The sequence below is a fragment of the Cebidichthys violaceus genome, unplaced genomic scaffold (genome assembly GCF_023349555.1).
Source record: "Cebidichthys violaceus isolate CVI_PGR_0920_01 unplaced genomic scaffold, fCebVio1.0.p SCAF_15, whole genome shotgun sequence".
Lineage (NCBI taxonomy): Eukaryota > Metazoa > Chordata > Actinopteri > Perciformes > Stichaeidae > Cebidichthys > Cebidichthys violaceus.
This window is the reverse complement of record NW_027176318.1, coordinates 10993716-11021533: the sequence shown is the minus strand read 5'-3', so window position 1 is coordinate 11021533 and position 27818 is coordinate 10993716. Positions and strand designations below refer to the sequence as shown.

General features: G+C 44.1%; 2 protein-coding genes across 4 annotated transcripts; both read left to right on the top strand.

The window, feature by feature from the left end:
• Positions 1-198: 198 nt before the first annotated feature.
• On the top strand, positions 199-15336 carry vps41 (VPS41 subunit of HOPS complex). The gene is made up of 28 exons (XM_068709995.1): positions 199-390; positions 746-784; positions 3516-3623; positions 5002-5079; positions 5956-6030; positions 6951-7013; positions 7618-7683; positions 9273-9392; positions 9481-9627; positions 9714-9780; positions 10148-10245; positions 10376-10505; positions 10641-10756; positions 10845-10963; positions 11717-11798; positions 11936-12028; positions 12127-12254; positions 12492-12636; positions 12722-12763; positions 12850-12900; positions 12986-13123; positions 13206-13260; positions 13336-13476; positions 13570-13706; positions 14127-14226; positions 14319-14363; positions 14456-14535; positions 15006-15336. Exons 1-28 carry the CDS (start codon positions 370-372, stop codon positions 15084-15086), a joined length of 2565 nt encoding a protein of 854 aa, XP_068566096.1. The 5' UTR covers positions 199-369; the 3' UTR covers positions 15087-15336.
• Positions 15337-16520: 1184 nt separating this feature from the next.
• LOC137871916 (streptococcal hemagglutinin-like) lies at positions 16521-27457 on the top strand. 3 transcript variants are annotated; one of them, XM_068709993.1, is made up of 11 exons: positions 16615-16712; positions 16848-16917; positions 17322-23730; positions 23823-23898; positions 24147-24216; positions 24307-24415; positions 24536-24667; positions 25303-25392; positions 25487-25630; positions 25743-25927; positions 26017-27457. In XM_068709993.1, the coding sequence occupies exons 2-11, from the start codon at positions 16907-16909 to the stop codon at positions 26183-26185; spliced, it is 7395 nt and encodes a 2464-aa protein (XP_068566094.1). In that variant the 5' UTR covers positions 16615-16712; positions 16848-16906; the 3' UTR covers positions 26186-27457. The 3 variants fall into 3 exon arrangements, with proteins under 3 accessions (XP_068566095.1, XP_068566094.1, XP_068566093.1); XM_068709994.1 differs by lacking the exons at positions 16615-16712; positions 16848-16917 and adding an exon at positions 16521-16608; XM_068709992.1 differs by having other exon boundaries at positions 16615-16917.
• The last annotated feature ends 361 nt before the right edge of the window (positions 27458-27818 follow it).

Below are 27818 nucleotides of genomic sequence, written 5' to 3'. Positions count from 1 at the left end.
TGAACAGAAGTGAACAAAGTTAATACCGAGCATAAAGTACTTATAAAAGCAGAAAAGCGTTTGACAAATATAAATACCACTTTAAAAAGACCTCATTTGTTGTTAATTGGTGTCACTTCCTCCTCTTTTTCCGACCGTGTTGGCGTCTCTCTGCCATAACGACTCCAATACCCACAATGCGTAGCGGCTTTGTTTCTGTCATGTGATTGAGCTCGTGACAGAGGAAGCAGGCTTCGACAACAAACAGCTGTATTGTGGATATTTTTGATATGAGGCAAAAACAACTTTGATATTGTGGCCCTTCAACATGTACTCCGTGAAAACGTTTTGACATATTATCACGACTCTGCTCGGATACAGATAATAACAATGGCGGATGTGGAGGAGCAGGTGAGCACAGTATGCTAACGGCTAACTGGCTAATGTTGTTTTCCCGTCGTAAGCATCAAAATGAATGAACATTGTGATCCGTGAATTCTGTCAGTAGCCTATTGATTTGACTTAGCTCGTTGTGTGTCTGTCTCTGTGTAAATATGCGATTTGTTAGTAGCTTTACATTGATTTCTATGAAAATAAAGCATTGTAGCTGCATTGCTCTGCCTAGTTTCTGCAGCCTATGTTTGAGTTAAATCATGTTATTATGCTCTGTCACTTTAAATGTACCACTGTATGCTTCGGTGCTTTAATATAGTAAGACTTTTAATGACAGATTGTTAAAATCCATTCAAAATGTCTCTTCATTCAGGCCAGAAAACAAATTGAGGAATTCACAGATGAGTCTGAGGTAAGAATGCCTTTTCTTCCTCCTGCAGAGAGAGTGAGATGAAGTGTATACAGGGGTTAAAGGGGAACACAATTACACCTGAAAATGTCATGCGGTTGCACCAGTATGTCAGTGTAATAATGCATCAAGAGCAGCATATTGTTGATGACAGGGGTGTGCATAGTTCTGTCAGGCATGGGTGATCGTTGAACTCCAGGAAAGCTCGCTGCCTGTACTGAGAGGACTGTAATACACAGCCAGCCTTTATCAGCCCGGCTGGATCCCGGAAGGATCTTTGTCAGATTGTGAGAGGTGTCAAACACTCATGAATTACAGATAGCTTTCCTGATCCATCAATGTTACGATCGAGCTCCGGCGTGTTACGGTACACTTGTGCTTCTGAGAATCACAAGTAGGCTAAATAAAATATAGCTTTGTACAATCCGCCTGGCAGGAAGGGGAGAGTCTTAATAGGAAGCAGAGAATTGAATGAAATATCAGGGAAAGGCTCTCGGAGGAGAACTGTTAAGAGTGAGCGAAAGGGTAAAATTCCAGGTTTGCACACAGATAGAGCTCCTACATTGATGCTCTGTGTGTTCAATGCTGTGGGAGACGAACACTCGCAGGGAAAGAAGCTCTAATGTTGATTGTCTCTCCTCCAGGTGGCTGCAAGCAGCTGATTGCTTGCTTAGAATACTGCAAATGACGGCGTGTTGCTACACTGCTGTTAGCTGGTTGACAGCCAGCAGGCTCGATGGATGAAGGAAGTGAGGCCTGTGTGCTCTACAGAGGAAATGAGCAGGATAACAACTTGATGTTGGAAGTAAAAGGAATGCTCTTCATCACCTTTTGTAATCTGACCGGACTAGTCTGATTAATACAAGCAGTAAGCCTGGCTGTAGGTGTTGGTTTGATGTCAAGGAAATAGGGATCATTTTAACTCCTCACTGGAGTGTTAGGAGAATCCGTAAGGAAGCATCTGATCACTTGAGTCCTGATCGGAGGATCTTTTTGCACTAGCTTTACAATAAGTGTTCTTAATTCTCTCAGATCAGGCGACCGTGTTGAGGGTTGTTCAGGTTTCCCTGATTGTTTGTCACCATCTGTACATTGTGTTTAAGGTGCCGGATGGTCCGATATGTTCTTAACATCTCAATCTAAGTCAGTGACTAGTGTGGTCTTCAGTGTGTGTATATATGAAAGCTGTTGTCCTTATTGTAGACCGTATGTTTCAGCACAAAGGCCAGCTCCGTAGTCGACGAAACAAAAGAAAGTTTCCAAAAGACGGCAGAAGTTTGGAAATGGGTAGTTTCTCTCTGGGGATGAAGTTTGCTTTTGTTGTCTGATACACCTTTTGAAACCCGTGACAAATGCTCCCGCATCACAAATCTCACAACCAGAATACAAAGGAAATAGCCTAGATGTGGCGTTGTTGAGTGGGAAAGGATTGTTTTTGAAAATGACATTTTTTCCACGCTATTGTCCCCCACCTCCAACCCAGCAGCACATAATGGCAGACAGTGTTTTGAGTTGATGCACCCTCTGGGCAGCCACAGACTGTGCAGCATTGGTTATAAACTGAATTATGGGTAATATTCAGGCTGTGACTGGCCGCTAGTGTTGGCTCACGCTGGAAAGTGTAACGCGGTAGAATACCTTAAGTTTGCTTTATGAAATGACTGAGTTCATGTTTGTCACTGGGGACGAACGGTCTCATGAAAACACGGCTTTATGCCGCATTTCACGCAATATGATGGGAATGTGTTTGCATACATCTCCTGGTGCACACATGCGAGACGCATGCATGTAGATGTGGGATTGACCGTTAGTCCTGCTGGGTTCAGTGTCTTGCTCAGTGACACTGCGGCAGCGATGGTGGGCACTGTGGATGTGAACCCATCCTAAAATATGTTAGTTACATATCAACTGTTTTACAGTCGTATTATACTGCATGTGTGCGTATGCAGTATATATAAATATAGATTTTTCAAGCACATGTTCTGTTTCCAGGTTCTCAAATGATGTGTCTCTTTGCCATTTATGATAATTAACTAAATATATTTAGGTTTTAACTCAAGACATTTGACATGTTGGTTTTCTTTTTTACTATTTTCTGACAACAAAACCTCCTCATACATCACTGTGTAGGGCGACGATGTGTTCATCAGCTACGGCTTCATTTCATTGTTATGATGTGACGGAAGTGTATTAAGGTTTTACAAAATGATGTGGCAAAAATCATTATTCTAAGCAACAAAAACAACCAATATGTCAAGTTAAGTACATTTCATTTTTACAAATTTGCCTCAAGGGGCTTTGAATGCTTCAAATGATACATTGTTTCCTCCCTAGCTGTCTTCTTGCCTATGTTGATGCGTTGCATGTTTTTGGTTTTTGGTTACCGCCAGTCAGTCAGAGGAATAGTGTGTGTGTGTGTGTGTGTGTGTGTGTGTGTGTGGAAACGTTAAAACATGGCTCCATAGCGCCACTAGTGGTCACAAACTCTACAGCGCACCTTTAAGTTGAGTTGACACACAAAAAGTCATAAAGTCAACTCCACCCCCTTTTGATGAACTTCTAAAGACGTGTTTCACAGGATGTAAGTAGATTAAGACACTCTGTATGTTTCAGCGTACTGCGTGAATGGTTTTGTGGCTTTCAAAGAACATTGTGAACTATTTGTTATGAATGCCTTTTAAGAGAATGTATATCGTAAAGTGACAGCCCATCTTAAGTCCACTCTGTCGACCAGGAGGAGGACAGCGAGGAGGAGCCCAAGCTGAAGTACGAGAGGCTCTCCAATGGGGTGACAGAAATCCTCCAGAAGGATGCAGCCAGCTGTATGACCGTCCATGACAAGGTAGGGCTGATAGTCCACCGCAGGTTTCACATTGTTTATGTACACGTCTGAGAGATGGCAGCCCATTCTTTTCTCACCTTTCCCCCTGCTTTTCCTCTCAGGGAGCTGCATCAGAACTCACCATTGTCTTCTCTTTTTATTCCCACTCTTGCATGTTTTTTTTTTTTCGCTCCTCTCCTCCGTTTGTCCCGACGTCGAGATTTTAGTTTTTAAGCGGCCACTCTCGGCGAGATGGTTAATCGTTGTGGCACCGGCAGCACACATGCACGCCTGAGCAGAGCAAAAGTCATACCCACTCATGTCTCCTCACCTGATGTTTTATTAACCGCTATTGATTTTCATTTATTTATTTTTACTTTGAGGATTTGGTCCCCCTCTTATTCTCTTTTTTTTTTTTAACCCTCAAAATGGCAACCGCGCCACAGGGAGAGATGCCGCGTTGCTGGAATTCTTCCTCCCTGTGCTCGTGTTCCTCCTGCCATCCAGCTACCTGTGTGGTCACAGCAGCCCCCCCCTCCGCCGCGGCAAACTCCCACACACACAACCTTAAAGCCACCGACGGCACATATTGCCTTACGTTGCCTCATATTTTAAGTGTCTGAGTCGGAATTTCATTTGAACAATTCCATTCTGATAAATCCCTTTAAAAGTCGCTCCGCCTCACAAGGTTGAACCCTTTATTTATTTATTTCTGGTTATTTTATTTGGGGAGATTGCAGGGGCTCTGTCTGACATGCTCAGCTGTGCCTGTAAATATAAGCATTTCATTATAGACTGCACTGAAGCATGGTGGACTCGCCGCACATCCACATGCTGGTCTAGAAGGGAGGGGGATTAGGAGGAGGCCACGGAGCAGGGGCTGGGGTGGAAGAACACACACTTAATCTAATGCCAAAAGCCCCCAGTTTCTATAATTTTTTTGTCCCAGTGGACTCACGTACACACACACACACACACACACACACACACACACACACACACACACACATATACACAAGTGCACTTTTGCTGAAGCACGAAACACAGAAAGCAGTTGCTGCTCAGTAGAAATAATAGCTCTTTGCTGGGCAAGGAGGCGATTGGCTCGCACGGGAAGAAGTCAGATGTACAGCACATTTATTATGCTTAAGCATTTTAATTTGAGGGAAAAAAATGCCATTTCACACTGTATGCTTTAATAAATAGGGCTTTTTCACCCCCCTGCAATTTCACAGTTTTGCCTCCAAGCCCACCCAATCCCCACGCTGCTCATGTTGCTCCAGCTCCAGTGTGTGTTTTTTTTTTTTTTTTATCCTTCCACAGCCTTCAAGTGTTGAATATGTTTCATGTGTCTCGTTCTAATTCTGCTTTGATTCATGTTGCGTTTGTCTCTTTCCAGTTTCTTGCACTAGGGACCCATTTTGGAAAAGTCTACCTGCTGGACATCCAAGGAAATGTAACTCAGAAGTTTGAAATCGTGAGTGCATTCAAATCCTGAAGAATATAGTAATAAAATGCATCAGACCTACTGGTGCATGTGATTAACCTTTTAGCCATGCTAAAGACCAAAGCTAATATTGCTATTTTACACATATCTGTGTCCTCAAGATGAATCGTAATCACTTTTGTGACTTTTCCTCAAGCGCCATATTTGATTTCTAACCAGCTATGATCTCTCGCAGCATGTCGGATTCAGGCCCACTGTTTAACTTTGCTCACACGTTTCTGCTCACTTGATCTGGAGGGAATGACTTCTGAACAATAACTTCATCAAAAGCATTCGGTAATCATGGCTGATTTGACTGCAGTGTCCCTGCTGAGCACATTGATTCAAGTGCTGCTCACCTGAGGAACCTGTTGGCCAGTTATCAGTCAGCGTGTCACTGAACAGAAGAGGCACAGCTGAGTTCTGGCTGATGGATTTGTGTAGTTTCAAAATAAAGCGGTCATAATTCAGTGAAGAGTATTTTAATATGAATACCAAAATACCCAGGTTAAATAACTTTCACTCCTTTAGTCTACACAGTCAACCCTTTATGTTTCTAAGTAACATTTGCTATAATGTATTCCACTTAGTTGATCCTTTTATCTAAAGAGCCCTGTAGTGTCATGAGTGTGTAAACTTTAAGAGCATCAGCAGTGGGTTTGGACCCCCTAACCTTCACAGTGTTAATGCCACGCTCTGTGCATTGACACATATGGGACTGGGCATCCATTACGTAGTCAAATTTTTTTTAATTTTTTTGCCTCTTTCTGGCATTTCACTTAATGGGATAAAATGTCAGCCGGCAACATTTGGCCGGCCACAGAGATATTCACACCCAGCCGATGCCACGGCGCTGTGTCTCCACAGAGTTCAGTGAAGATCAACCAGATCAGTCTGGATGAGAGTGGAGAGCATGTGGGCATCTGCTCCGAGGACGGGAAGGTGAGTGAAATCTGTGTTTTTCATCTTTCATAATTCATCCTCAGATTCATATGAATCTCTTTTTTTATCGGGGTTAAACTCTGCGCTAATGATGTGGAACTTGAGGTGTTTGGTAGTGATTCTTTACCTCCTCAGTCAGAGCATTAACCTGAAGTTTTTATCTTTACCATATATGCACATAGTTTCTTTGTGATGCAGGAATTTATAAAAAGCTTGTACCTATTTTGACTAGAAGGGGAAAGGATTGCACTCCGTCGAGCTGTCAGTCAGCCATCAGCTGTCTGTGGATACCCTCTCCATGTTCTCCACCTTGCTGTTATCTTGTCTCTTCTCATCATTACCACCATACTTCATGGATTTTGCAGTCAAGATATGCTCTCTGATATCACCCTCCCCTTACTTCTAGCACTCTGGTGGCAAAAACAAGATCTTGTCGCACAAAAAAAAAAAAGTGGAGCACACAATTAAAATCAATGCTGCAGCAATTGTTCGCCCTCAACCAATTCAGTTGGCTGTTAATCCTTTTAAAATCTAACTTAATCCTTAATCGCTGGTGCGGTTTGCAAAAGCAGATTGCATCAGAGTTTTATATTATTCCTCTACTTTAAAAAAAAAAAAAAAAAGTCCCCTTTTTTGGGGCCTCAGATGAGGAGAAACTGGGTGTCGTGTACTCTAATGGTACATTAGGGTTTGTTGTAGCCAACTGAGGCTGCGGTCGGGTTTTTAAGCCCTGCGGGGCTCAAAGAATCAACTTGTCCACTAATTGGTGACCCAGCGGAGAAGTAGAGAGCCAATCAAAGGCTTTTCTGACCACAATTCCCCCCGCTGGCCTTGGACAGTTGCAGAGGCAGCAATTAAAGGAGAAATTTTGAGTTATTCACCTTTTTGCTTCCCGTTCTCCCGTCTCGTCTCTGCTTCAGGTTCAGGTGTTTGGTCTCTATACAAGAGAGGGCTTCCACGAGAACTTTGACTGTCCCATCAAAGTGAGTTGTTATCACGTTCTCTGAAAAGTTGAAGGAATGCTGCACCCACAAAATGATCATCGTTGAATTCTTGAAGAAAACTTAGTTTTCCTCAAACTCCTCTGTGAACGAAGGATCAAGAAACAGAGAAATGTCTCGATGAATAGAAGTGACGGCCGCGTTTTTAACTTTATCTAAATATCAGTTTAAAAACTCGCTCACACAGCTGGTGCAGAATAATCCAAGTCTCATGTATCCAGTCACCACTTCACAAACACATGCATCTTTGCTAAAACTTCACTATTTGAAACACTTGGGACTCGGACAGATGAGTAGCACGTCTCCGCAAGCGTGAATCTGTTGCCGTGTAGCTGCATGTGTTTTGCTGCTGTTCTATGCAGCCTCTTCCATTCACTTCACCAAGACTTTTCCCTGTTTTTTGGGCCATGGAGGCATGCAAGAGACACAAAGTTCTTCTTCAAGAATTCAAGGTAACACAGGGTGATTATTGATAAACTGATGGTCATTTTGTGAGCGCTCCTTTAATAGCCTTAGTATGCATCTGTTGCAAAAAAAATCACATTTCTGACCCTCTCTAATCCGTCACTCCTGTGTTGTGTTGCAGGTTGTTGTGTTGCATCCTCAGTTCAGCAGATCAAACTACAAACAGTTTGTCACTGGGGGCAACAAGGTAGGCTTGAGTGGTATTTTTTTTTTCCCGTGCAGTCATTATGTACAGTTTTTTGCCATTTCCTGCCACAATAATTCATCCCGATTGTGTCCGGGGCGAAAACCGAGACCAGCAAACCTTCTCACTTTTGCTCGGCTGACGGCGACGCGCGGGCCTTTGTCTGCCGTGAAAGGCTCTTAGTTTTCTGTCTCGTTGCTGGAGTGCTCTCGGGAGAGCTGCCCATTTTCACAAAGTGCTGTTCGCTCAACAGTGTTTGAAAGGCGATGCCTCACAAGCACGGCAAGTAGATGTCATTATCAAGAGGGTACATAGTCTTAGGATTCCCGGGCGCGTTCGGGGATCTCCATCCTGAAAGTCGTCTCTGGAAGGCATGTCGCTGCGGAGGGTGAAAGCTATCTCAGACATTAGATTTGTCATTTTGTTTTTTGTGGAAGTAAAACCACCTAGCTATTACCACACGCCAATTACTGTACACACAACTATAAACTGCTCGGATGTAGCGTCATTCTAAAGCCACCCATAAATAAAGCATACTGACATTTATACAACAGGGGTGAGGAAAAACAACTTTATTTTATGAAACCCCATTGTTAGTGTTACTTTGCCATTTTCTTTCAATTGCCGCTGATTCCTCTCAGTTCCAGGTTGTGAAGGCCTCCACAATGTGCCTGTGATGAAAATCAATAAGCCTCAACGGGAGCCACATCCTGTCAAAGGAAATTCAATTTTGTCTCCGCAGTTCTTTTGTCATATCATCTCTTTGTAGAGCAAACTGTTTATTAACACAGCCCAACCACTGAATTAAAGAGCCTATACAACCTTCCCTCGGCATCCTTGGTAATGTTATGCACATTTAGCGGTTTATATAGTAAGGACGGTAACAATGCAGGGAATGTGAATGACGGGCTTTGTCCCCGACCGCTTGTACAATACGAGCCCCGAGCATGAAACTGCAGTTTGTGAAGTAGCCCAGCGGTCGCCTTGATACCACAATGCATTGTGGTTAAAAAAAACAACAACACACAACACTCTCACAGCTGCCACACTTCTGTGAGACAGTAAATATACAAACAATGTTTAAACACTTGTTTCTATACTTGTATACAATAAATGGTGTGAAGCCTTTACCCTCATGATTGGAGGAAGAAGGACGTATGAAGTCATGCTTGTAATGCTTTCAGCCCATTTCTCTACGGCCTTCACACCATCTTCTACTTGCCAATTACGTCGACCATGTGAAACTGTAGAATGACTTCTTCCACCGCTGAATGTGAAGCTAATGTGACGCTTTCTCACTTAAATGGAGACTAATGAGCAATCTGTCTTCTTTGTCTTTGTGGCTAAATGCCCTGAAGTGGAATCAAGATCTTCAAACGACGACTGAAATCCGTTTTCTACGTCATCGTTTGCAGGCTGAATTAGAAAGTTAAGCTACAGTTTAGCTTAAATCTAGAAGGGCGTTCCGGTCTTTCATCAGACCCAGCTGCTGAATGTTCTATTCATCTGCTGCCCTCTGTAGGCCGGGCTGCACAACTGCAGACCGCGTGGTATTAAAAAGCATTAAATGTTGCTCCTGTGGTCTTTCTCAGCTGCTTCTGTATGAAAGAAACTGGTTGAATCGCTGGAAGACGTCTGTGCTACACGAAGGCGAGGGCTCCATCACTAATGTCCAGTGGAGAGCTAACCTCATCGCCTGGGCCAACAATGTGGTGAGTGATCGGTCACAGGCCTCAATAGAAAGCATAATACTGAATGTGTAAAGTGTTCACGTTTGTTTGTTTCCCTTGTGTCTTTTAGGGAGTTAAAATCTATGATATCGGCACAAAGCAGCGGATCACCAACGTGCTGCGGGATAACGTCAGCCTGAGGCCCGACATGTACCCCTGCAGCCTGTGTTGGAAGGACAACAGCACTCTCATTGTCGGCTGGGGCACTTCCATCAAGGTTTGCTGCTTTTCTATTTAGCGTCGTTACTGACACCAGCTGTTCCCGTGTTTCTGACTGTCTGTAATCTCCTGTTATCTCCTCAGATTTGTGTTGCGAAAGAGAGAAATCCGACTGAAATGAGAGACCTGCCCAGCCGCTATGTGGAAATAGGTATGAAATCGACTTTATGATGAACTTTATTTATAGATTTATAGATTTAAAGCAAGAATATAACTAGATAGAACCGGATTAAAACGTGGTTAAAAGTGATAAGATGAAATAAGAGGGAGCCAAATTAACTTCAATCAAAGAGTTTTACAGCATAAATCGTATACATTTTTGGATCTTTCAGATTAAGTTGAGTTCCTGTGTGGTTTGCATGTTCCACATTTTATCGTAAGTGTGTCACGCAGTGTGGGACTCGCACTGACTCCGTCTTGGTCCTGATGCACACTGGTCTTGGTCATGACTTGGTCTCGCTTTAGGTGGTTTTGACTACAACACTGGATAAAAGTGTGATGTCTTATTTTTCAAACAGTTTCTGCATTTGAGACGGAGTTCTTCATCAGTGGTCTGGCCCCGCTGGCAGATCAGCTCGTCACCCTGTACTTTGTGAAGGAGAACTCTGATCACATGGTGAATATACTTCTTTTACACCATATGTATATGTGTGTATTTTAAAGAGGCTAATATGGTGTTTTTGTGTGTGTGTGTGTGTGTGTGTGTGTGTGTGTGTGTGTGTGTGTGTGTGTGTGTGTGTGTGCAGGACGAGGAGTTCCGTGCGCGGCCTCGTCTCGACATCATCCAGGCTCTCCCTGAGAGCTGCGAGGAGATCTCTTCGGACGCGCTGACCGTCCGCAACTTCCAAGACAACGAGTGCCGAGACTACCGCCTCGGTGAGACCGTAAAGAACAGCCCTCAGAGAAATGTCACGCGGCCTTTTACTGCACCCTGATTTCATTATGCCTCGACCGTCAAATGTCAGCTCTAATGCGCAATACGCAGAAGCATAAATGTATTTTCATTAACAGAGCATTCTGAGGGAGAGTCGCTCTTCTACATCATCAGTCCCAAAGACATCGTCGTGGCCAAGGAGCGGGACCAGGATGACCATATCGACTGGCTGCTTGAAAAGAAGAAATATGAGGTCTGCGTCGGTTGAATTTTATGAATGTTGCAAAAGGTTACGGTCCACGATTGTACAGTTTTGACTGCGTGTCCTGTGACTGCGACAGGAGGCGCTGATGGCTGCAGAGATCAGCTTCAAAAACATCAAGAGACACGACGTTCAGAAAATTGGGATGGCTTACATCAATCACTTAGTGGAGAAAGGAGACTATGACAGTGCTGCGAGGTAGGTTCATACAGTCAGTCACTCCTTTTGATCAGTCGTACAGAGAGTGACATATGAGGAACAACTTCTCCAGAGTCCTTATTACAGAATGTTTCACTCTGTAGAAAGAGGGAACACCCTTAGACATAATCCAACATTATGCACAAAGACTATATAGTTTATTAACTGTATGTTTATTTAAATTTATTTTATATAACCTTTATTTTTCCAGGATATTCACAATGAAATTTAAGATCTCTTTTACAAGAGAGTCCTGGCCAAGATGACAGCATGAAAGTTTCACATAAAAGCCCCAAAACAGACTCAGAACAAACGACAAAAAGCATCAACCAGTTAATTAGCGATGTAGTTCAGTAACAGGACGTGCACATTCACGGTTGAAATAATCCCTAATCCTGTTTTTACAATCTTCCGTGCTTATGAAATAATTTAGTCGAGACAAAAACTTTAAAAGTGCTTTCATCCAGGAGGTGCAATGATGTGTAGAAACCTGAATCTGGGACAATCCGTACCACAGCATTGTGCTCTAAACCTAACACAGAAGATGAATCTGCATGCATATATAATATATCGCCATAATCAATTGTTGATAAAAGCTTGAAGGGAAAGAAAAACGGCATTTATTTCTTTAATAGAAACCCTAGTTTATCATGTATGACATTGCTTATTAATTTACTCTGCCGCTGCTAACAAAGTCACAAACCAGAATGTTCTTGTTTCATCTCAATTATTCACGTTCTTCTTCTTATTCAGGAAGTGTCAGAAGGTTCTTGGAAAAAACATGGAACTATGGGAAAATGAAGTATACCGGTTCAAGACCATCGGACAGTTAAAGGTAGGAATTTATGTTCCTGAATAGAACTCAATTACTGAAGCGATTGTGTTCATGAATCGATTATGAAATGTGATGCACGTTTTGAGTCTTTTCTTCCAGTCTCTTATCAATATTGCTCCACCTCTCTCCATTTTCAGGCCATCAGTCAGTATTTGCCCAGAGGGGATCTGCGTCTCAGACCGGCCATCTATGAAATGATCCTGCATGAATTTCTCAAAACCGACTATGAGGTAGTTTGTCCCACAATAGTCCGGACGTCCTGTACAGTTAATCCACCGGTTGATCGTCAGATTGATGCTTTGTCCCTCCTCCTTTGCTGTCCACGAAGGGTTTCGCCACACTGATCCGGGAATGGCCTGGAGAGCTTTATAACAACATGGCCGTCGTTCAGGCGGTCACCGATCACCTGAAGAGGGACCCCACCAACAGAACGCTGCTCACCACGCTGGCTGAACTGTAAATGAACTTAACATGTGCATTCATTTACCAATCTAATAGATATTAAGAGGAATATTCGGGAGCTTTAAATTAGGTTCTGTGTACCTGCACAAAGCTTGGTTGCACAATATTTGTCTGCACAGATGTAGCCACAGAGGCGCCTGCATGGTTGAAGGAGTAACGCTTTCAATGAATTCAAAATGACACAAAATCAAATCTTGTAAAGCGACCTGTTGAACCTCGATGCTGTTGCAGATACACGTACGACCAGCGCTACGACAGGGCCTTGGAAATCTACCTGCGACTGAGGCACAAAGATGTTTACCAGCTGATCCACAAACACAACCTTTTCTCCTCCATAGAGGACAAGATCGTGCTCCTCATGGACTTCGACAAAGAGGTAAGAGCCTGGTCGCAGACTGAACATTTTATCATTTTCATTTTCACATGTTTGAGCGACGTATTCTCTAAATTGACGTTGGCAGAAAGCCGTTGACATGCTTCTGGACAATGAGGACAAGCTATCGGTGAGCGTTCCTGGCTTCTCTCAGTATTTAATTAAGGATGCGATGAAAATCCGCCCGCTGATCCTGTTTCTCTTCTCTGCTCATAGACTGACAGGGTGGTGGAAGAACTGACGGACAGGCCCGAGCTTCTGCATGTGGTGAGTTGAGATAACTTTAAACACAATCATATTAACCCTCAACATTTAATCCAGAACTTGATTTGACTCATCTTTTCCCCCACAGTATCTCCATAAACTGTTTAAGAGGGATCACCACAAAGGCCAGAAATACCACGAGAGACAGATTGTCCTGTATGCCGAATATGACCGTCCAAACCTCTTGCCTTTCCTGAGAGACAGCACACACTGCCCGCTTGAAAAGGTGCAATTCTTACATCCTACTGCGCATCCAAGTTTCCAGAAGCGACAAGAGATTAATGATGTCGTCTCCTCTTTTCTGTCAGGCTCTCGAGGTTTGTCAGCAGAGGAACTTTGTAGAGGAGACTGTCTTCCTGCTCAGTAAGTGTTATTTAATGTCCGTTTTCATGCTTTAAATGATTGTAAAGGAAACTAATCCAGCATGTTGGCTCTCAGGCAGAATGGGGAATTGCAGACGCGCTCTGCAGATGATCATGGAGGAGCTGGAGGACGTGGACAAGGCCATAGAGTTTGCTAAAGAGCAGGACGATGCAGAGCTCTGGGAGGATCTCATCTCTTACTCTATTGATAAACCACGTAAACAGTCTCCCATCAGCCCGGTCATTCTGTCTTTCTTTGTCATTCTCTTCCTTTCGTAATATTTCTTTGTCCCTGCTATCGTCTCCCCAGCGTTCATCACCGGCCTCCTTAACAACATCGGTACTCACGTGGATCCCATCCTGCTCATCCATCGCATTAAGGAGGGCATGGAAATCCCAAACCTCAGGGATTCACTTGTAAAAATCCTCCAGGACTACAATCTGCAAGTAAGTAAATAAAGTCCTCTTTATTTATTTAATCTGGTTTGGCCTACAGATGATTTAACAATATTAAAACTGTTCTTCACTACTAGTATAGCTCGTATTCAGTTGAAATGAAAGAGAAAAACTAAAATAACCACCACAGGTACCAGTATAGTCAGTTGAGGGTTGCATTATTACTTAAAAATCAACAAAAGAGCTCAAGTAATTCTGTTTTATAGCCATCTTACTGTATAATTAATGGGACGAAATCATGTTGGTGGGGAAGTGACATTGTGGAGTAATTTTACTATTTATGTTGATCACATAACCTCAGTAGCTCAATTTTTAAGTAATGTAATACTCTAGCAGTACTTTGAGTATTTGTTCTACTGTTCATCATGTTGTTTAACTTATTAAACCAGCGTTTGTTTTCTCGTTCCTCAGATTCTTCTGAGGGAAGGGTGTAAGAAGATCCTGGTGGCCGACTCCCTCTCGCTGCTCCAGAAGATGCACCGAACACAGATGAGAGGAGTCCGGGTCGATGGTGGGTGCACTTTCTTTCTTTCTTTTTTGGTTTATGTGGAGATGAAGTCGTTTTTCAAACTGTATTCATGCGAGTGTTGCTTTTCTTTTCAGAGGAGAACATTTGCGAATCGTGTCATGCTACAATATTACCGTCAGGTGGGTTTTCTATGCAGTTGTTTTCAAGTATTTCACCGTTTCATTTGAAAGCTATTCATTGCTAGTTGTTTTGCTTCACACCTGTGTTTCAGATATGGCCAAACCCTTCAGCGTGGTTGTGTTTCACTGCAGACACATGTTTCACAAGGAATGTTTACCATCTTCAGGAACAGTAAGCTACTTCAACTCCTGTGTTTCTATTATTGACTTTTGAATCAGATGAAGTCAGCATTCGATACGGGGTCCCTCAAGGGTCAATTCTTGGGCTACTGCTGTTTGATCCCACTTGGGTTCCTATATTCAGCAATACAACATTTCATATCACTCTATGGTGATGACACACTGTTATACATATATGTTTTCCAGTGGCGGACCGTGCATTTTATACCTGGGCCTTCTGTGCTGTCCTACTAGACTTGAGCCATCTCTTAAAAAGCTCATTATGACGCCACAGCTATGGTTATTTGTTTCTAGGGGTGTAATAATACACGTATTCGTATTAAACCGTTCGGTACGAGGCTTAAGAACCGAACAATACGTAGACATTGAGTCTACGCGTGTCGTATGAAATGTGTCGTACGAATAAACAAACATTACTGGGCTGCTCTATATTGAGACTCCTGTATCTTTCCCCTCTCTCAGATTCCAGGGGTGCAGTTTTGTAACATCTGCAGTGCGAAGAAACGCGGGCCAGGAAGTGGAATCCTGGAGATGAAAAAATAAACAAGGATATCTTCACTCACGATGTTATTATTGATGCCTTTACCTTCCCCCTGTTGCTTTCCATTTGCTGTCAGTGCATTGATCAATAATATCACCATCCCTCCGCCAAAATGCTAAACCTATATATTGGATTGTCTCTGTATATTTAAATCTAACAACTATAAAGTGCTTTGCTTGTTTTGCTCGCCACTAATGTGATTTGGCGATGAAATATCTGCAACGTCTAAAAAATAAAATCACATAAAAACTTTTTGTGGTTTGTCTCTGATAATCATGCATGTCAATCAGTCCCGAGGAGAAAAGAAAATGTATTTACTCCTCAATGTTTGAGCTTTTGTTTTCTTTTTGACTATGGTGTCTATAATTGAAAACACATTTGCAAAATGTAAGATTCAGTAGACGGCATAAGTTTGTCTTAATTGCACGAAGTACTCCGTGAAAGAAAGTAGTGAAAGCGGCTACTTCTTCCTCAAATTACAGATATTACAGCATGGTTTGGTGCACACACACATGAAAACAACCTCAGACCTGTTAAGATGTACAACGATGCCAAAAGCATGACTAATTTGTGGTGTGATGTTTGATGCTAGTAAAATATACAGATGCGTTATTAGTTCTCCAAATATTTAATGTTTTTGTTCCTTCGATATTAACAATTGCTTTAAAGGAAACCACGACTAGGTGCACTAGAGCGTGTGATAAATAATTAAAGGAAAATGTACAAACTTAACACAAACAGCTGACTTTCGAGACCTGACATGCAGTGTATTAAAACTCTTAAGTACAAAACTTTTAGCATCAAAATATAGTTAAAGTACCAAATGTAATAGTACTCATTATGGCCCATTTCATTATATCACTGGATTACAATTATTGATGCACAAATGTGTTCATCACTTTAATGTTGCAGGCGGTAAAGATGGAGCTCATTTTAATGATGTTATATACATGTAAGTAACATGTATAATATAATTCTATATTATATTATAGGTTATATATTATATAACCTATAATAATAATCAATTTGCTGATTAATATTTCATATTAGTAATCTGAATTAAAACTATAAAGTGGCTAAATGTAGTTGAGTAAAAAGCACAATATTTGCCTCTGAAGTGTAGTCGAGTATAAGTAGAAAGTAGCATGAAATAAAAAAATACTCAAGTAAAGTACAAGTGTAAAAAATCGTTTTTTAATTTCTTAAAATTATATTCTACTATTGTTTTGTCTACTGCTCTATATTAAGTCTATGTATTCCGCATAATATTAACTTTTAACCCCAAAACAGGCAGAGAATCATTAATTTGTTTAAATATGACACATCTAAATCTTCGTCTCTGATAAATACATAAAGTAAAACCCTAAATTTCCAAAACTTTCCATCTCGGTCCTGCTGGTCTTGAGCGGCGCCTGGAGGGCAGCTACGTCACATCCGCCGTTTCCCTCCGGAAGTACAGTTAATTTTTATTCTCAAGAAAAAAAAAAAAGAAACACAGCTGTTGTTGAAAAAGAAAACATCAAAGTGAGTTACGTTCACGGACGTCTTGGCTTCGTCCTTCTGCGGACGTTAGTGCAGTGAGGACCGCTCTCTCCTCCGTCTGTCCGCCTCCCGTTTCGACTCACTCGGTCAGCGAGTCTCGTTTCGCTCATTTGTTGCGAGTTGGCTGCTGCTAGCGTTAGCTCCCATCACTGTGGACTTCCAGCTAGCAACACTAGCCGCCGCTAGCTAGCTAACTGTCCATTTCTGACTGTCTGCCACAGCTCCTGGTGACGAGAACCTCTGTCTGACTGTCACACTATCGGTAATATAGTGAATGTAAATGGCGAATACGTGAGTACATGTAGATCGTACATTGTGTGACTCGTTAGCCGCCTGGTTGAACTACGATTTATCACTGTTTATGTTCAACGTTAGCCTTGTAGTTTGTTGGGAAACCCAGGAAGCCATTAAGAAAAGGATTATAGTTCAATAGGATTCAATAGGATTATAGTTCAATATAATACTAGTGTTGTATTTACTAATTGAATTTGGACACAGAGCATTTGTGTCATGTCGTTTGAAGGCATATATTCTGTATTCATCTCAACCTCAAAGGAAAAGAGACAGTGCAGAGTTCCTTTTAGAAAAGTGTTAATCCTGGCTTATTAAATAGAGGTTTTAGGGGTATGCTGCATCTCCTCTGTTGTCTTGATTTCACACTTCTTATCGGTTATTTTTGTCTCATATTTTGACAGAATGCCAGCCCCAAAGAGAGGATCGTCTCCTCACGATTCTCAGCCCAAGATGAGGAAGTTGGATGATGACGGGGAGGATCTGCCATCCAAAACTGCACCAGCCGCCAATAATAGGTCCCTTAAAACAGGAAATGCACGAGAACACACAGCAGCCCCACGGACTAAGAAAAAACTCTCTACTTCGGTGGAAGGGGGGAATAAGCCCGCCAAGTCATCCAAACAGAGTTCTCCTCCAAAGGATTCCAGCAAAACCATTTCTGACCCACCCGTCAAAAAAGCCAAGCTCCTGAAAGCCACAAGTGCCTCCTGCGGAGAAGCTCCCTCGCAGAAAGCGAACTCCAAAGCTTCCCTGAAGCGAACGGCCTCCACAGAGTCCGAGGATGATTTGAGTAGTGATGGTGGTAAGACTGACCTCTTCAGAGAGAGGGACGATGGCGACAAGGCCCGCTGCATAAGAAAGTATTCCAATCGAGTCAAAGCGAAGCGCAAGGTTGAAGAGTCACCGTCCAACACACAGGAGACGAGCAGAGGGTCGCCATCGCCGCCTGGAGACCCTGTTCAGATGGACCACAATTATGGTCGATTTTCAGATTCGAGCGTTGGAGAGGAGAGTCAGGAGGAGAAAAAAGAATCCGCACTGTCTGACGCTGGATTCGAGTGTGCAGCTGATGAAAGTAAACACGAGGAACTAAAAAATCCAGACAACCAAAAGCTCCGAGATAATGACACACAAGCATCATGTAGAGACTTATTGGACTCTGTCACTGCAGCAGTTGCAGGTTCGCCTTGCATCACATCTAAGGCGTGGGATCATGAAAAGACGGACTTTGCCACCCGAAGCCAAAAGGATGTAGATAAGGAATCACCTGCAACGTCAGTGGGAACACTATATTCTAGTACTGGAGAGGCAAATCCAGGCTGTGAAGGTGAAGTGCAGGTAGATGAAAGGACAGCGTGGAGAACTCAGACAGATGTGAGCGGGGAAGCTGAAACAAAGGAGACTACAGAGTGTGTTTGTGAGGAGATAGAGCTAGATGTCACATGTAGAAGTAAGGAAGTTGAGCAGGAAGTGATGGAAGCAGCCGGCGTCTCTGCAGACCACTGTGGTGCAGAAGATGAAGCGTTGTCAAACAAAACAAACGCTGCACCAGAAGAGATCCTGGTAGGAGGCAGTCATCCAGAAAGTCAGACTGAGGAAATTCTAACAACAGAGACTCAAACAGACCTCAGTGTCAAAATCCAAGTTACCTTCAAAGAGGATTCAAAATCAGAGGATCAAGTGAGCCAGGAAGTGCCAGGAACACTCACCAACTCATGTGACGGTGTGAACAAACTAGTCCGACGGTCTGAAGAAAAGCTGGAAGAAAGTGAAAGGAGAGGCGTTGAGTTCCTGTTGACTCCGACTGCGGCTGGTCCTGGGTCTTATGCTGAGCTACAACTGAGCCAAGTGGCGCCGGACAAAACAACTGGCAGCCGCACTGAAACACTGACACCAGATCGTGAGTTTGTTCCAGAGCTGAATCAAAGCGAGGCGCTCTCTGATTGCGTCGCGGTCTCAGAGGGTCCGACTGATGTTGACATGCGGACTAAAATAAAACCGGAGGAGAGATCAGACTCGGCACCTGAAGAGGATAAACAAAACCAGAGAAACATTTCAGGAATACCTGTCGAAGTCAAAGAAGATGCAGTGACGAGTAAAGCAAAAGAAAAGGAGATGAACTTTGAATGTGCCACTGCAACGCCACAGCAGGAGATTTCTGATCAAGTGGCTCCAGTGGAAATACAAAGCCAGAATAACCAAGGTGTCAGTGAACGTGCCACAGACATATCTACAGAATTTAATGAGGATCATGTGTTCAATTCTAGAATAATTGAAAATGAAGAGGAGAACTTTGAATGTACTACTAGTGGACCTGAGAGACAGACAACGGCATCAGAGAGTTCTAATCCTGCATCTACAGTGGAATTACAAAGCCAGGAGAGACCAGGAGACAATGAACGCACCACGGACATGTCCGATGAAGCACAGAAACATCCAGTTGCGAATTGTCAGAACGCCAAAGATGAAGGCCGGGTCGATGCTGAATGTGTTGCTGCTGCCGAGAGTCAAATAGAAGCGACTGCAAGGACATCGGAGGAGGATGACGTTGCATCTACAGTGGAAGTGAAAAGTCAGGAGAGCAGTGAATCTACCACACACACATCTGCTGAACATGAGGTTGAAAATATGGGAAAAGAAAACAAGGTGAGCTTTGAATCTGTGACTGGACCAGAGAGTCAAATCGAAATAGAAACTCGGACTACATCGACATCAGAAGTGTCAAATCCAGCTGCTTCTGTGGAAATAGAGAAAAGCCCAAAAGAAGTGGACGTGCAGACTACAACAGCATCAGAGGAGATATCTAACGCAGCACCTACAGTGGGAATACTAAGTCAAAAAAGTCCAAACAAAGTGATTGTAGCGACGCCAGCGGAGATTTCTAACATGGCATCTACAGTAGAAACGCAGGCCCGGAGGAGCCGAGAAGCCATCGAACCTGCAGCAGACGTATCTGAGGAAGATCGAGAAGGTCTAATGATTCAGACTCCAGAGAGAAATGACAACAAGGTTATCACAGGAAGTGTCAGTGCACCTGAGAATCAAAGAGAAGTGGATTCACAGACGACAGCAACACCAGAGGAGACTTCTCATCAGACAACTACAGTAGAAACACAAAACCAGAGGAGTCCGAAGGTCAATGAACTCACTACAAATGCTGAAGTACTTCAAGAATTTATTGATGCCAATACTGAGAGTGTAAACGCGGAAAAGGTTATTGCAGAATGTGCGGATGCCGCCGAGAATCAAACAGAAATGGACGCGCAAACAACAGCGACGCCAGAGGAGAGTTCTAATCCACCACCTACAGCGGAAACACAAAGTCCCAGAAGCCAGGACGCCAGTGAACGCAATGCAGAAGTTCAAACAGATCTAGTGAACATGAGTTGTGAGCGTGAGGACGATGAAGATGAGGTTAACGCTGAAAGTGTCGATGTTCCAGAGGTTCAAATAAATATGGAAACTTCTACAATGCCAGAGGAGGTTTCTGATGCGGCAGAAGTCCATGATCCCGCCGTGGTCTTATCAAATGAAACTCACAAGCCTCTTCCTATGGCTGAAGGTAAGGATCATGAAGACATGCAGACAGAGCAGAGTGCTGATATGGATGTAATTAGTGGATCAATAGAGTCTGCTTTAGAAGAGGAAACAAGGAGACAAGTGATTAATGAGGTTAAAGAAGAGGCAGCAATCGTTTCCTCTGATAAGGCTAACGGTGATGTTGAAGGACACGCAGAAGCAGCTGGAAGCAATGAAGTGATAGTTTTTGTTTGTGGCCAACCGGACGACGTTGATATTGTAATTCAGGCGTCGGACGAGCAGATCAAGACGGTTAATCAGTCAGAGGTTGAGATTCATGAAAACCAGATGGTGTATGAGCCCATTAGTAGTCCGGAAAGTAGCGACGATAGAGAGATTTCTACAGCGTCGGAGAACCACAATGGTGTGTCTTTGCTGGACATACAGAGCACCCAGCGGATGGAAGGAGATTTGCCTCCTAACGAAGGAAACAGCTGGAACAAACAACTGGAAAATGAGGAAAATGCCAAGCAACCAGTTTGCGTCTCAGATGGCCAAGAAGTTGAAATGGAAGCACAAACTGTCCGAGTGCCGGAGAGCTGTGTCCCTGCACAGTTGGAGCAGAGTAGCATGAATGAGGATGTGAAACAAGTAGCAGTGATCAGCTCCAGCGATGACATCAGCAGGCCAGATGGCCAGTCAGAAGATGCCCCAGAAACAAGTGCAAGGAACGGGTCTCCAGACTGCGTCGGTGCCACAGAGCTTCCTGAACACGTGCAGGAGGACTCCGGATTTCAGGAGGTCTCAGACGTCACGGTGACGACGACCACGGCCACCACCAAAGTCGAAATGCCAGATAGCACATCTGAGGAGTTTGTGATCTTAGAAGCGATCCAAGAGGGTGAAATTCACTTCGATATTGTCACTCAAGCAGCAGCCGAATCGGGTTTGTCGGACTCTCTTTCGGAGCAGGTGAATCCAGACAGCGCTGTGGAAGATGACACGGAAAGTGAAATGATTTTAAATGGTTCCCAAGAAAGCGTCTTCCCTGAGGCAGAAGTGCAGCAATGTGAAACAACTGATGAGATCAAAGTGACGAATACAAGCGAGGTTTTGGATCAGGGGAGCAGGATTGAGACAGAAATCTCAAGCGAGGAAGGTGTCGAAGTTCCTGAGAATTCTGATCAAAGCCAGCAACCATCATCCGCCGTGACAGACGGTAATACCTCAGAGGTTGATATGGCAAACTCTCACGCTCGAGTCACGCATGAAAGCTGCAGTGCGCTGGTGATGGAGAACGCCGAGGCTAATTTGGACCTACAAGAAGTGCAGATTCTGGAGGATATTGAGATCGGCCGTGAGATCGTAGTAGCAGAGGAAGAGAATGATGATGAAGATAGTGACGTTACAATCGTAGAAAAAGCCCAGGAAACACCCGAGGCAGTCCCTCCTAAAGAGTCCGAGAAAACGGTTAATGAGAAAACTGAAGATGACACTTGTGGGACCAGCTTGAAGCAAAACAGCACAGCTGAAAAGACTGAAGATGACAAAAAGAGACAGGGGGCAGAGAAACCGAAGAAACAAGAAATGAACACACAGGCCAGAACCAAAGCCCGTCTGGCAGCTCTGGCCGAGCAAAAGGCTGCTGCCTCTAAGAGAACAGCGAACAGACAGCAGCTGAACCTCTTAGCTTTGTGTCAGGAGATTGCAGAGGACATTGCTACAGACAGCATGCTGTTGAAGAGGATAGAAGAAGAGAAACAAGCGGCAGCAGCAGTGGCAGCAAAAGCAGCAGCAGCAGCAGCAGCGGCAGCAGCAGCAGCCAAGAGCGAAGCCAGCAAGAAGGAAAGCCCGCCTGTCAACACACAGGAGGCAGACCCTGTTATAGTTGCGACTCCTGCTGGACCAGAAGGGAGCTCTGCTCCGGTGACCCCCGCTGAGGAGGCGTCTATAGCCAAGCCCTTGACGGACGTTTCAGCTGAGGCCAAACCTCCCGCGGGGCCGGCTCCAGAGCCTCCGAAGAGGCGTTTCTTCGTCACACAGATTTCGGTGCCGCTGAAAGCCCACGAGAAAAAGAAGCTGACCAGATATCAAAGACTAAGACAGGTTGAGCTGCAGAGAGAGAAAATGTCTTGGGCACGTGTAAAGAAACTTAAATCCGACCAAGCAAATCAGATGTTTTCAGACATGGATTGGCAAGTGCCCCTGTCTGCATCCTCTCCATTCTCAGTGAATCCTGTGACCACGGCTCCTCCACCTGCAGCAAGTCCATCAAACACACCTCTCCCAAGTCCTGCCTCGACCAGCAAGCCGGCAACACCCACGCCAGAAGTCCCTAAGGTTGACCCTCCTAAGCCTGAACCCAGTACGCCTGAGCCCACTAAAACGGAAACCTCCAAAAGTGAACCCACTAAACCAGAACCTGACAAAACGGACGCCTCCAAAACTGGGACTCCGAATGCTGGAACCCGTAAATCCACAAGGCAAACTAAGGCTCAAACTCCTAAAGAGACCCCTGCTCCGGCGCCCGCCCCTAAAGTGACCAGATCAGCCGGTAAGAGGACGCTCCCGGCGGTACCCCCGCCCATGCCCAACGGACTTAATGCGGCAAAACAGAAGCCGGTTGAGTACAAGCCATACAGACCCAGGCCCAAGTATTCTTTCGATGACTTTCAACTGGATGATGACCCATTACCAGTAGCTGCAACAAAGCCCGGCCTTCAGTCGAGGCCCGCGCAGCAGACCCGACCGAATGCGGCTCAATCTAAACCCACAGTTCAGTCCAAACCAACAGTTTCATCACATCTCGCCCACCAGGCGAAACTCAAAGCTCAGACCACCACACCTGCTGGACAGATCTCAGGTCATTCAAAGCCCGCCATCGCAGCCTCGGCTCAGTCAAAGCCTGCCGGTTCCACCGCTCCACAGATGGCGCCCGCCGGTTCCACCACTCCACAGATGGCGCCTACCGTTGCAGCAGCACCCCAGTCAAAGGCCGCTGCTACCGCCGCAGCTTCTTCAAAACACGGACCTTCGGTTAAAGCTCAGGTGAAGTCTCCTGTTACGACGACGCCCCATTCAAGAGCCGTGTCGGCGCCGGGTCAGTCCGAGCCCGCTGCTTCTGCTTCGCCGCAGTTAAAGCCTGTTGGAAGTGCAGCTCAGCTCAAGCAAACGGCGTCTCAGGCTGCTGGTTCAACCACACCTGAGCCCTCTGCTTCTATGGCCGACGGTGGTTCAACGCCCCAGAAAAAACACCCAAATGCACCATCATCAGAAGATGGCAAATGCAAGGTAACTCCGAAATAAATCTTGCCATAATCGGTGTCACGAACAGCATTTTGGAAGAAAGATGTCGCTCATCCGCTCTCTCTTTCTTTACGTAGGCTGCAGCTGATCCCACCTCTGAAGACTGCTCGAACGTGTCAGGTGATGCTCTGAAGAGTGAAGAAAAGCCTGCAGGTGTGCATTTATTTACAGCTGGCGTGATTTTTTTTAAATGTCTGTCATGTTGTCACATTACTTCATGTTAGCACTGTTAGCGCAGGATTACAAAACAAAACATCCTACTATGTTTCAATGAGAAGACGGTTTGATTGATATCGTGTCACCGTTGCTACTTATTACAACGACAACACAGAACCAAAAGAGTATTTTTAGATTTACAAAATGTGCACTCGTGTTTAAGGATCTTTCTCCTTCTCTTACAGTCACTGGTGTCGATCCATCTCCGGAGAATAAGACAGAAACGGTCGAGAAGACATCGGAAGAACCCCAAGAGTAAGAAGCTTCTCTCAAGTAAAACTGACGTGTTGTTTGTCGTCGTGGCAGCGGGGATGTGAGGTGATGTGACGTGTGTTTGTATCACAGCAGAGCAGCGGAGCCGCAGGATGCCAGGACTCCTCTCTCTGATGCCTGTCTGCAAAAAGAAGTCAAGAAGCTAAAGGAGGCTGACAAAGATGGCACCCAAACCATTATTGTGAGCATCTGTCTGTTGTTATTATACAGGGCGTAGCAAGTAAACTAGAGGTCAGAGTTGTGCGTATCGGCAGGCTGTACGTGGACACAAGGAGTGATCTGTGCGTCCTTTGTCTCCTAGGATGCAGGACAGAAGCACTTTGGAGCGGTGGCCTGCAGCGTGTGTGGGATGCTCTACTCTGCCGCCAACCCCGAAGACGAATCCCAACATTTACTCTTCCACAACCAGTTCATCAGCGCTGTCAAATATGTGGTGAGAGGAGGTTTCCTCATATGGCACGTCTTATTGTTTGTGTTGCCGAGCTGTCTCACGACGTCGACCCATCAGGGCAATACGGTAGAAATACCCGAGCAGTACGTTTATTTTGAATTAGCCGAATAAATCACCGAGTTAGATTAATCTGAACCAATCACAGGAAACTACCGTATATATGTGGCACATACTCAGATGTGTCTTGAGTGTATAAAACAGAACTCTCGCTGACTTTAGTGATTTAAATGTTGTATACACTGTACTCGCAAATTTCTGTAATTTTCTGACATTAAATGATCCCGTTAATAAAACCCTGTCGATACAGCAGCATTCAAGAGGACGTAGTTATGAAATTATGTAGAAAACAAGTTTCAAATATAACTAATAATAACAATAACGACACTTTAGCAGATACTATGACCGAATTGATGAAACATAAGTAGATCAATGTGACGTAAACAGTTACAGTATTTACTATAATGATGAATGCACATTTACAATATCGGTAGCTTATAAGAAGTTACTGTATTCATCAAATGACGAACATGAATGCCTCATGAGGACAATAAAAACAATCCTTACGAGTTTCTCTTACACAAATTCACTCTTTTTTTTTTTTTCTTTTTTTTTTCCAGGGATGGAAAAAGGAGAGGATACTGGCAGAGTATCCTGACGGCAAGATCATTCTTGTCCTGCCAGATGATCCCAAATATGCTATAAAGAAGGTACAGTATGTTAACGGGGACCTCTGCCATTAAAGGATTATTTAACGTTGGTGGGTATTATTTCTTGACGGCACAGTAACGGTTTGGTTCTCAGGTGGAGGAGATCCGGGAGATGGTGGACAACGACCTCGGCTTCCAGCAGGTGGAGACCAAGTGTCCCTCTCAGACCAAGACCTTCCTCTTCATCTCCAATGACAAGAAAGTGGGTGGATGCCTCATAGCAGAGCACATACAAGAGGTAAGCGGCCGCAAATCTGGTGTCATTGGCACACATTCGTCGTGTCAAAACAACATTAAATACCAGAGTGCATGTTGGTTTCATGTAAGCTGAGCCTCGTGAATGATCTCAGGGATACAGGGTGATCGAGGAGCCGACGCCCGAGGGTTCGGAGGGAGAGAAGGTGATGTTTGAGCGTCAGCGGGCTTGGTGCTGCTCCACGACGGCGGAGCCGGCCATCTGTGGCATCAGCCGCATCTGGGTGGTGAACATGATGAGACGCCAGGGCATCGCCTCCCGCATGCTGGAGTGCCTCAGGTCAGTGCGTCTTGAAAAAACACACCAAGGTCTGATGTTCATATCACCTCAGAAACACATTGACTCTCACTGTTGCTTTTCTCGCACAGGAACAACTTTGTATACGGCTCATACCTGAGCAAAGACGAGATCGCGTTCTCCGACCCCACGCCGGATGGAAAACTCTTTGCCACGCATTATTTTGGCACCTCTCAGTTTTTGGTTTATAACTTTGTGAGTGGAACGCACTCGTCCCGGCCCAACGCTGACGCAGTATGACGGTCTTCAGGAAAGGTAAATGATGGATTTCACTGAGACGCCCGCTGACCAACGGGAGGCGCCATCTCCAAACGCTGTCTGATGCAGAATCTGTATTTGCGTAACAATTTTTAAAAAGAAACCTGTAAATTACTCCTTTGGTTTAAATCTCAGGATGAAAACAACACGGCGTTGTTGACAATTTGTATTAATTCACCCTTTAATCCCCAAATAGTATTTTCAACAAAAGAGTATTTTTCTTTATACATTTTTAAGTAAACAATTGGTTTTATTAGAAGTATAGAGTTTACATGCATGACCTGACAGCAATAGAAAACAAAGAGCATTTCATTGTGTTTTTGTTTTAATCCCTAAGAAGCATAAGGTTGCATTAAATAAAACGGTTATTTTAGAGTTTTGAATATTTTTTAACATGATGTAAACTATGTGTACATTGAGTTTTTTTATCATCTCTTTATAGTTAACAGTGACGCTGCCGTCGTCTGACGTTGTGTACTGAGCAGCAGCGATAATAAAGGTCACGACTACACGGTTTCTATTGCCCCCCCCATGATTTCACTGTCATGTTTTATTGTAACATTTTAAACTCATCATCCAAACCAGGTGATTTTAATTGGAGCGACTTGTGGGTTAGTAATGTAGCGTGGGCATTACTTGCGTGCTCTAATTAGTTTTTAGATCACCTCGCCTGAAACCTTGGTTTGTTTTCCAGCTGAGCCATAAGCTACGCACCGTTTAGAGGGCATTGTAGCCGTTACTGTGCGAGTGGCGTCTTATGATTTCACCTAGGCTGTCTATTGCTTTCTTTGTGCCTGAATGAATAATGTGTGACTTAAGATGTTGATTTGTTTTCTTAGCCATGCGGTATGGCCTTTTATTGAGTTAGTGTAGAGCATCCTCCTCCTATTTCTGAGTAACAACAAATTTTAAATGTGTATCATGTAGAGTTATGCGTACTATAACGACTTTTATAAAGGGTGAGCGCGGTCTTCAGGCGCAGGTTGACTGGTATTCCAGCGATGGTGAATGTCCTCCAGGTTCAGTAGTGATTGCAGACAGGAATATTTGCTCAGTGATCACCAGGAGGGGTTGAGGTGAACCTCCACACCTCCACACCAGATTTACAGTATCATTGTAATCCATCCCTTATTTTCTTCTTCCTTGGTAAAGCAGTTGCTTTTAGAAAGATGTGTCGTGTAAGAAAAATACATTTGATTTATACGAAGCTGTTATGTAAATATTTATTTAAATAATAAACGATTTAAAACCTTTTCCCGCTGGCTCGGTTCTCTTCTTGGAAGGAACGTGGTCTGAGCGTTGACCCCTTAACTCCTTTTGTTGTGTTGGTCACCAATGCCATCTAGTGGACGTGTGTGTGTGTGTGTGTGTGTGTGTGTGTGTGTGTGTGTGTGTGTGTGTGTGTGTGTGTGTGTGTGTGTGTGTGTGTGTGTGTGTGTGTGTGTGTGTGTGTGTCAGTGACATTTATACGTTTTTACTGGGCACTATTTTGGTGTAAAAATACTCATCTCTAGAATGAAAATGAACATAATTTGTGGCTTTTTAAGACACGTTAACGTTTTGAGATGAGTGTAAAGATGTAGAAATCGTCTGGCTGTTTTCTCTTTGTAGTTGC

What these genes read in the sequence shown, in the direction of transcription:
- LOC137871916 (XM_068709993.1), top strand. An exon ending in TAGCAGAGCACATACAAGAG is followed by an intron (nt 25,631 to 25,742) that starts GTAAGCGGCCGC and finishes GAATGATCTCAG; the next exon opens with GGATACAGGGTGATCGAGGA. An exon ending in CGCATGCTGGAGTGCCTCAG is followed by an intron (nt 25,928 to 26,016) that starts GTCAGTGCGTCT and finishes TTTCTCGCACAG; the next exon opens with GAACAACTTTGTATACGGCT.
- vps41 (XM_068709995.1), top strand. Translation starts at nt 370, where the DNA reads ATGGCGGATGTGGAGGAGCAG. An exon ending in GACTATGACAGTGCTGCGAG is followed by an intron (nt 10,964 to 11,716) that starts GTAGGTTCATAC and finishes CTTCTTATTCAG; the next exon opens with GAAGTGTCAGAAGGTTCTTG. An exon ending in GAGAGGAGTCCGGGTCGATG is followed by an intron (nt 14,227 to 14,318) that starts GTGGGTGCACTT and finishes TTTTCTTTTCAG; the next exon opens with AGGAGAACATTTGCGAATCG.